General features: G+C 32.3%; 1 protein-coding gene across 1 annotated transcript; it reads right to left on the bottom strand.

Moving 5' to 3' along the window:
- Positions 1-4,472: 4,472 nt before the first annotated feature.
- LOC145117713 (upstream activation factor subunit UAF30-like) lies at positions 4,473-7,721 on the bottom strand. The gene is made up of 6 exons (XM_079054025.1): positions 7,282-7,721; positions 6,523-6,619; positions 6,264-6,438; positions 6,090-6,149; positions 5,829-5,998; positions 4,473-4,743 (listed from the first exon to the last, which is right to left on the bottom strand). The coding sequence occupies exons 1-6, from the start codon at positions 7,599-7,601 to the stop codon at positions 4,618-4,620; spliced, it is 948 nt and encodes a 315-aa protein (XP_078910151.1). The 5' UTR covers positions 7,602-7,721; the 3' UTR covers positions 4,473-4,617.
- Between the last annotated feature and the right edge of the window lie 2,976 nt (positions 7,722-10,697).

Genomic DNA, 10,697 nt, shown 5'->3' with positions numbered 1-10,697 from the left:
TATTGATTTCTTCCGCTTGATTGGTCGTCTGATTGATCATTATGGTCTTCATAATATTGATTTTTGTCGATTGATTTATCGCCATATTAATCATTATCGTCGCTACTATCATCAAACCATATCTTTGATTTTAATTTGGATGTTCAAACGTATCAGTTCTTATTTTGCATGATAATCGATGTTCTTTATGCAATTGTCGTTCGACTAAGAATCTTCGATTGACTTTCTTGTTTGTTAGCTTTCAATTAGATATAAACCGTAATCTCCCATCAACAATATTATGAAATATCATTTGATTGTAGTTACAGAATAATGGATAATATATGAATTATTAATTATATTATATGAATTATTAATTATATTAAATACAAATTACTCATTTGCCCTCCTTATACGATTGGTTGATAGGTGTTCTTGCGTTCTCAACCTTTTAGAAGTTCTCATTTGATCCTATATATATATATATATATATATATATATATATATATATATATATATATATATATATATATATAATTGTACAATTTTTAAATCACCAAACTAGTACGGCTTGGAAATTGGAAAAATTGGTAAGAGTGATGTGGAATTGTGGATTGTGGCATAGGGTTTTTAACTTTTGTTTTTGGGGGCAATGTGCGAGGGTAAGTTAGTCATTTTGTCCTACGAGACTTTCTTTAGATAAGTAAGTGCGTTTCCAAGAGACAAAATTCATAAACACAAGATAAAGATGTAAAAATGACATGTAAATCAAGTAATAGAAGTTGTACTTTTTATGGGAAGGCGTTACCAAAAGATTCTTGTGACGTATAAAATGGAATGGAATGGGGCCAAGGTTCATAGTTGGGAGAATCAGTAGGGCACGTGTCATGTCGAGAAACAGTGATTCCTACTACCCCATCAAACACTCCCTACAGCTTGCTGTACTCAATTCATTCAACCAACATTTGACTTTGACACCCTAAATTTTATATACAAAATCTAACTCATTCAAACAACGTAAAATTATGTATTTTTTCTCAGCTACTTTTAATTTCATCCGTAGCCGTGTCAATGGGTGTAGCAATCTGGATGATGGTCAACACCCTTCAAATTTTTAGGGCCTTATTTTATTATTAGTGAGCTAAGTCTTGGATTTTTAGGCTTGCTTGACAAAATATGGAGTTCGAGCCTTGAGTCTAGCTTTAGTTTTGTTTAGACTTGTTTTTGTAAAATGAGCTTATCTCGAGCCGAACTTGAGCATGTTGGATTATTCACAATCCGAGCACGAGTTTTATTTATAAGGCTTGAATAAAGTTGAGCTCGAGTTTTTATAATTTTAAACGAGTCGATCTTGAGCTTGATTATCGTCAAAGGTCTTTTTTCTTATCCAAGGCCTCAAATCTTCATCCATATTACATACAAGACTTGAACTCTCAAACTTTTTAGTATATATTTAATATTGTTGGACTAGAGCCATTTATTGGTTTTTTTAAAAGCGACTAGTTCTGTATCATAATTTCGAGTGATTGAAAGTCGATGCCAACAAACTTCATTGAATTAAAATTAAAATTAAAAAAAAAGGCCATTTTAAATAATATTTGACACCATTAACCATCCGATTTGCCAAAAATAATATCATGTCTCGTTGTATAAAAGAGAAACAACAACACGAGAAGTTAATATATATTTTGATTTTATTATATTACAAGATAATATGATAAAACATTTATATATTTATTTTATTCTTTTGAAGAAAAGACAAAACAATCCTTATCAATCTACTCTTGTAGCTTGTGGATGGATTGGATGATGGGGTGTTGTCATGTGTGACCTCCTCACCAGGGTATCTTTTGTCCCATTCCTATATTCCCCTTTCTTTCTCATGGGAATCTTCTTTAACATTATTTCTTATATATCTTGTAAAAAACTAAAATTCTAACAAATTGGTAAAAACAAAAATAAAAATTACAACAATTTGTTAATTTGGCTCAGTGATAAACCTCGATCTATTCCTTGTGGTCTCGAACCTTGATCATAGACACATAGCATTAGGTGTTATTATTGGAATATAAGTTAGATAACATTACAAAGAATCACGTGTTTTTTTTTTGTTAAAAATACATATAAAAACACTACACATGAAAAGACAAAATACAATAATACATTGTAAGAGGAATTTGAGTACATGGGACCATAAATACTTGGAATTATTGAAAAATTCCCATGCGAGAGAATAAAACCTTTTTCCATGAAAATGAATACGTATACATACATTGAATCATACCAATACCATATATGTGTTAATATTGATTTCATATTTCTATTGGCTTTGATGTTAAAAAGAACTTATGATTTATCATCATGTTTGAAAGAAAAAGTACTAAAGACACTTGTACTTACGATTTGAATTTAGTAGATGATCCAAATAGATATCCACAAATAGTTTATAAAAGTCATATTCAAATAAATTCATCGGTTGATAAAGTGTTATTGTTTTCTTTTTCAACGTCTTTATTAAGTGGGTAGCACAATGCATGGTGTACTTTGAGTCCAATGAATTCCACTCACTCACTTCCTTTGATTTATCTTTTAGCAAGCTTCTATTTTCTTAGATTAGTAACAGTAATAGTAGCACCCTTATCAAATATCTAACACTATATAAAACTCATTTGAGATATAAATGATGTACTATATGTCCTATCTTTAAAAAGAATCGATGTCTTCTTTGTTTGGATAGGATAAGAAAAAGAATTACGATGGGATCCACTCATGATCTCACTATCTTGTTGGATTGAACGGTTGGAAATAAACAAACCAACGAATTATGCTGTCTATCTTTTATAAAATAATCTTTGAAGTGAAATCAAATCAATAAACAAAATCCATACTTTATATCAAAAGTATAGTACTCTATTTTAAAACGAACAAAACCATTATACAAGTCATATTAGTCAAACAAATATTCGTCTCTGGTCCGTTCAATACACTCTTAACAACTTTCATTGATTTTATTATTATTATTATTATTATTATTATTATTATTTCTTTAGACAGAATTACATAAAGTCACAAATATTCATTTATCAGATGCACTTGAAAACACTGAACTGGAGTGATGGATTTTGACAATTGGGTAAGTTATTATGCTTCTTGACGATTTAGTAGACGGAGTGTCATCTTCTAATATGTAAACCGGTTTCGATTTACTATTTAGACACAACCGCTTTGTTTGTCATCATATTGACTTTCCCCAACAATTACACAGTGCTGCAAAATTTGAAGGGTTGCATCGACCACCACAGAAACCCTCTAAATCTGCCACTGTACTGTATGTATGCTAACTTTTGTGATTTTCATTACCTCACTAAACCACACAAGATTTATGGTTTAAATGGCAAATGGTAAACACACTCTACGATGCTAAAATTGGGGTTTAAATTTCTTATACGTATGGTAGGTTTAGTGCATGTGTATGATGTTGGTGGCCTCCTTTGTTTTAATATTTTTATATATAAATTAAGGATAAAAAAATCATTTAACATGGGTTAGGGACCAACCACATAAACAAATGAAACCATAGGGACCATGTTCATCAATAAAAAAAAGGTTAGGGCTGAATTTGTGGTTTTTTTATAAAACACAAGGACCATTTATGTAATTTAGTTGATTAACAAAGAAGCAAAAAAAATTAGGTAGAAACAAGTGGGGAAGTGTAGAAGAAAGACAGATTCTCGAAAGTGTCGGCCGGAGGAATCGGTTCGCCACATACGAATACGATTACGAACGGTGTGGCTTCGCTTCTAACTGGTGGGTCCCACCCTAAAGATTCCCCTTTCCAAACAAAAGCCACCCGTCCATTTCCCAACTTTTATATCCCCTACAACACGCACTGTCCCTAAAAACTCACTCCCAATCATCAACCACCCTTTTTACTTTACCCATATTACCCTTACTCACCCAACATATTTACCACAAAAAGGGTATTCCCGTAGTTTTTACTCTGACTATGACCAAAGCTTAAAGGATGATTACGTAGATAGCTTTACACTTGTTGGTACCAACAAAGATATTGGATTAAAAAAACAAATTGAAAAAAATATATATAGATGGTCAAATTGTAAAAAACATGTAACCTAAGTACATGGTAAAAAAGAAAGATAATATCCAGAAACAGAAAGAAAATTATTGTGCAACAGGAAAAATGATTGAAGCATGGATTCTTTTTTACATGCTTACACAAATCATGAAGGACAGCAGCAAAAGGGTAACATTTTTTTTTTCTCAAGATCATGCATGTAGTAGTGACTTGTACGTCATGCAGTAGAAGTTGTACCTTGTCAAGATTTGACCATTCTTGAACTAGAAGTAGGGATTCCAAGAAAAAAGGTTGCCAAAAGGGGAACAACTCAAGAAAAGCAGAAGACTGCTTTCGGTTCTTTAAACCACTAGGAGCAAGTGTGTGTGTTTGTTGGTGTATGAGTGTGTGAGAGATGTTAAACAAAAAGTGGGTTAACATTCTATGATATATCAAAACATATATATACATGATTTAATATTTGTGAACAAAAATAGTACAAAATGTTAACAAGAAGAAAGAAAGCATCCATTCCATCCATGTTGATTTGATGTGGGTAAGGCTTATTTTTGTTGTTTGATGAAATGAGGTGACAGAAGCTTTGTGACTGTGAAGCCAATGAAGGTGTCGAGTTTAAATAGTTCCTTTAACTTGTCATCACATAAAATCCTCCGTTTGTCTGATGGATCCTGTCGAAATAGCAATGTACTTTCATTTATTTCTTTATTATAAGTTTTATTGACATCCAACTTTATTTTCTTCTTATTAGCTATTACAATTTACAACCTTCTACTTTTGGACTTTTTCTTATTAAGACATTGTACTTTAAAAATATAACTAATTATAGCAATGTGCATTCAATTTTTTTTTCTAGGGTTTAGGTTGAAAATATTCACCACCTACTCATTTAGATTTAGTTACTAAACTTGTACTCCTTACACCTCTTTCGCCAATTTTTTTTTACAAATTTGCCCAAGTTTTATTTTTGTTACAAATTTGGTCCCAACTTTTTTTTGGGGTAAATTTGTATAATTTTTTTTACAACGTTTCTACAAAAAATAAAAAACTGGCAACTTCGTAAACCTTTTTTTACAACTTTTTTGTATTTTTTTACAAATACATTTAAAACCGTTTCTTGACATTTATTTTTAAAAATTAGTTAACAACTACAACTCATTAAACTTTTTTACAACTTCAAATGATTTTTGTAAAAACATTGTAAAATTCTTTTTACAGATTTTATGAAAAAAAAAAATTATATGGGGTTGCAAAAAGTAAATAGTAAAAAAAATTGAAAACAACCTTTTTTATTTTTTTACAAATATTTTACATCTTTTTTACAAAATTGTAAGAGCCTCATAACAAAGTGTAAAAAATTGTAAAAAAAAGGGTACAAATATGTAACAAAAATTAAAAATTGGAGCAAATTTGTTAAAAAAAAGTTGGCTAAAGAGAGGTAACTCGTGAAACATGTGATGAAGATAAATATTGAAAGCTAAATGATCAATGGTTAAAAGTTGTAGGGCAAATTTCAACCTAAAACCTTTTTCTTATTAGGATATTATACTTTGAAAAATCTATTCAATTATAATAGCAGTGAAAATTGCTTTGTAGTTGGATGACATTGCTATAATGGATAGATTTTTCAACGTATAATGTTGCAATACAAAGATAAGAAAGTAAAATGCTAGAATAAACAAATCAATGGAAGTATATTGTTATTTCTTGCATTTTACCCTTTCAAATAAAAGATTATTAAATACTTAATACACACCTGAAGATCATTCTTTTTGATATATTCCCAAATTCTCTTGACAACTTCAGAACGAGATAGTTCAATTTCACCTGTACCAAAGAATTGCACCAAAGCTTCTGACATTGGAAGTGGAATAACAAATCCAGAACTCTTTGTTTTTTGCTTCTTTTCCTTTTGCTCTGCTTCTTCTAAAAAAGAACAAATATAAAAAGGTTAGTAATTTTTCTATAAAAATAACCAGATACAAGTATACAACATCTGTTAACATGTTATTAATACCTTCTTTGACTCGTTTATTTTGCTTCTTCTTCGCTAAAGGCTTGACTGAAACTGGAGTTTCTGAATAAAAACGAGTAATTAATTATCTGAGAAAGTAGTATAAATCACATGACTTGATTCATCTTTATCTTTATATAATATAAACATAGGATAATAGTTTTTAATATTTAATACCCTGTTCTTCTTCTATTGGCCATATATGTTTGCTAAGTGCTTTATTCATTTTAAACATATCAATGGACTTCACACGGAATAATTCGTGTAGCATTTCATCACATAAGATTTTTCGTTTGTTTGCTGGATTTTGTAAGTCTTTCTCTTTAATGTAAGCCCATATCTTCTTCACAACCTGAAGCATCAAACAAAGAGAACCTCAGTTAAAATTGTTGATTTTATAGAAAAACTTGAAAGCATCATGTGAGTGATGATATACCTCAGTTCTGGCCATTTCAGACTCTCCAGTAAACTTTTGAAGTTGAGGAGAAAGTGCACATGGTTTGCTAAAACCGCCTCCCTTTTTCTTGTGCTTACTTGATAAGACAATTAAAGTAGATTATGATTTATTAAAAAGAAAGATGTTGAGATCTATCAATTAAGCTACTCTGAATAGAAAACAGTTGATCAAGATTGCACAAAACAATCTAAAGGTACCATTTGATAAACAAGATATATCCTAATATGCTCAAATGACCTTTTTCCATGATTTGTTGATCCATATTATCTTTGGTGAGAGTCTGCCTATCATTAAGACTCAAGAGAGTTCATTTATTTATGACTTATCTTGGACAATCCCTTTTTGGTAATCTCTAATACTATTTCAAGATAATCGAATCACATTCATGCTTTCAAGAACAAGATTCAAAGCAAGTTGCTTCATTGGTTTCTCTTTGTTTAACAACTACAACTTCATCAGAACACCATCTTTCCCTCTTCTTAATGAGAAAAATCCAGAACAACATTTACAATTAAACCTAGACACGAACCAGCATTTGATAAACAAGGCCAGTTATATGTTACTCACAAAAGCTTGGGAATATTGATCAACAATTTCACATTCTATATCAGGGAAACCAATCAGGTTCAATTTCAAATGAAATAAATGTCAGGGAAACTAATCAGGTTCAATTTCAAATGAAATAAATGCAGCTACACCAACCCTATAAATTAAACAATAACACATAAAGACGCTTACCTGTCTATCTTCGTCGATTCGGCATCACTTTCTTCCTCCTCTTGGTCATCATCTCCTTCCTTGGAGGCACTTCCACCATTAACGCTCTCTTCCACCTTCGCATTCCCCGATTCCTCGGCGTCTCCCTCCGGGTTATCATTCGTATAGTGAGACTCAAGATACAAATCAATTTGTTGTCTAATGTAGGGTTTTCTGTCGGATAAATCAATACCCAAATCTTGTTCCATTTTGCGGCGGACGGTGGCGGGAGTGGCGGTATCGAGGTCGGATGTTCGTAGAACATGGTGTAAACGTTCCAGGAGTTCGGAATCTGTCAACATATTGGATTGGATTGGTTTGGAAAATGGAAATGGAACAGTGGGTGTTTGATTTTGGGCAAGGGTTTGGCATGCAGACGAAGCAAGGGATGATTAGATAGTCCTTTGAACGAGGGGTCTGAATGAAACTAGGTTAAGTGAGGATATTCTCTAACCCTGCAACTGCACACATTCAAGAAACCTTTATTGGTAACCAACAAAAATGCTTTTTTTTTTCTTTCTTTTTGGATCATCTCGTGTTTTGATTTTTGTTTATGTTTTTGGATAATGTTGTGTTTAAAATTTTGTATTTTATTTGCAACGTGTATTTATAAGAACTATGTCTTATTCCGTTGCATATGCAACATATAAAAATAATACATTACGAAAACTCATATAACAGATAGATAAGATGGTGATAGTCTGATAGATGTATAAGGACGAGAGAGAAAGTACCACATGCATATGGTCTAAGAGGGTTAAGTTTATTTGAAAAGACTTATGAATTTTTGACTTATAACTTATTTGGTCCAAATAAGAAGTTTTTAATAAGTAATTGATAGGTTACTTATCACTTTTTGACTTATTAGAGGTTACCAACAGCTATAAGTTGTTTTTACCCAAACACTTTTTTTGACTTATACCGGTATCAAACCGGTAATAATTCAAAAAACTCCTTTTTTAAGCTTTGCCAAACACCCCCCAACTCATATTTAGCATAATTTTTGAACTTAGTTGCTTTAAATACTAAATACTGATCAAATCTCTATAAATAAATATAATTTTTTATCATTTGGTTTACATATTACATGACTTGTAATGTGTTATACAAGTAATACAACAAGAGTTATCTAGGGATGAGGTTCGTAGGCAATTGCTACAATTATGGAAAGAAGCGTCACACATGTCCAAAGATTGTTGGTTGAAGAAAAAGTTTGTTGAAAGCTATACGGTAACTTCCAAAACAGGAGATGGAGGATGAATGGCATGTTGGCGCACTCTATGTCATAAGAAAATGAGGTAGCATTCATGGAAATGATGAGAAGTGTATTGATTATGAGAATGACTAGATATTGATTTGAAACGCATGAGTGACGGTCAGAAGAAACTACGAGACTAAGGAGTAAAAAGGGGCTAAGGGAGTTGTGTGGTACTTACAGCCAACAAAACATAGTTGGCAATCGCTTAGATTGAAAACGGGATGATTATGTGTGCATCTTCATGGTGTTCCTTGGAGGATAAAGTATGAGTAGACTCAAACAACATAAAAGAAATTCTACAACAAAAGATAAGGAGAAAATTGCACATATTTGATCAAGTGTTGATGCACCTGAAGATCCAAATGACACTAATGTTGGTGAGCAAGTAGTTACTCAATCAATAAAGTGGGTGAAAATGAATCATTTCCTCCACAACATAGGTAGACAAAAAGAATCTTGAAGCAATATCCTTAGTATGCTAATGTAATCATATCATAATATAGTGTAAAAGAGACAAAGACGTGTGAAGAAGCACCATAAAACTCAACTTAGAATAAAGTGATGGAAGAAAAAGTTACAACATTTGAGCATAGTCAAACGTGGGGACCGGCAAGACCAAGATATATCAAACCCATTTACTGCTAATGATTTATACAAAATAAAGCGTTGTTTGGATGCATTATCGAGAAACACAAGGTTACCTAATGCCCGAGGGTTCTCACAATGATATATATTATACTATGATGAAATGTCTAGTCCAATATCATAGTTCACTATTGTATAGGTCGTGTTAGCCCTTGCAGAAAGTGAAGACTAGAAATTGTGGCAGATGGATGTGAAAATGCTTTTTTGAATGGAGAGTTGGATCGGGGGTCTATATAAATCAACCAAAATGTTTATGAGGATGTAGTTAATCCTATTTATATGAGCAAGCTGAGAAAATATCTTTTATGGATTGAAGTAGAGACCAAATCTCGGTATGGTAAGATTGCTAAATTTCTTACTTGAAGTAGTGATTCAATGACATAAGTTAACTCCATTTTTTTCATCAAATAAAGAGAAAGAAAATTGGAAATTGTGTTGGTCTATATGGATGACTTGATCATTATTAGGGATGACAAAACAGAAATTCATGAAATAAGAGAAAATATACCAACAACGAGAAATATACTTTAGAAATTTAGCATATTGTAGTGCAATCCAGTTTTAACATTGATGGATCCAAATGTCTGGATCTATGCACACAAAGGTGAAGAGTTGGATGATAGAACGATGGAGCCAAATGACAGGATATGTGCACACGAATACAAGTTGTGGGTCCAGGTTGGTCGTGTAAGCAAAAAAAGATTTAAAATACCTACAACTGTACCTAAACAAGGTCTTATATCTTGATATATTTTCACAATTGTATCATTAATAAAACTTGAGTAAATTACACGATGGTCCCTGTGAATGGAGGTAATTTTCATGGTTGGTCTCTAACTTTTTTTTTTTTAACTTGGACGGTTCCTATGGTTTGCTTTTGTTAGTCGTTGGTCCCTAACATATATAAAATGACTATTTTACCCTTGAATTTTATTTTTAAGATTTTTGAAAATCTTTATCATTCATTTATATTTTTATTATTATACAATTACTAAGGACGTACAACCATCCACTGCACATGTATAACCATATTACCACTTATGCATTTTTCCGACCAAACAGCCTCCTCGCCTCCTTTGTTTTCTCTGGTGAGCTCAAAGAGCAGTTGAATGGGGCCTACCCTCACCATTCGCCAATTACGGATTACACCACCTTTGCAATCCCTAAATCTATTTCTCCTTCACCTTTTTAATTTCACTGGTACAAAGAACACGTCTTATCTACGACACCTCTCGGAATGCCCCACCCTTAATACCCTCACATGCACAGTAAAAGAGAAAGAGACATAGGGAAGCTATGGTTGTCTTCCACTCTTAAGAGCTTCACCAACTCTTCGAAAAACCTATTATAGGTCTAGATAGTGTAACGCCCGGTTCCCGGTACGTATTTTTATTACAAGTTTTAGCATATTTACACAGGGACTCGACGAGTTGGAGGCCCAACTCGTCGAGTAGGTGTGAGTGATTGGATGCGGGTGGAAAAGTCTACTCGCTGA

The sequence above is a fragment of the Lactuca virosa genome, chromosome 5 (assembly GCF_052849685.1).
Source record: "Lactuca virosa cultivar CGN04683 chromosome 5, Lactuca_virosa_CGN04683_v6, whole genome shotgun sequence".
NCBI classification, from domain to species: Eukaryota; Viridiplantae; Streptophyta; class Magnoliopsida; order Asterales; family Asteraceae; genus Lactuca; species Lactuca virosa.
Note: the sequence above shows the minus strand (reverse complement) of the source record. Positions and strands in the feature narration are given on the sequence as shown.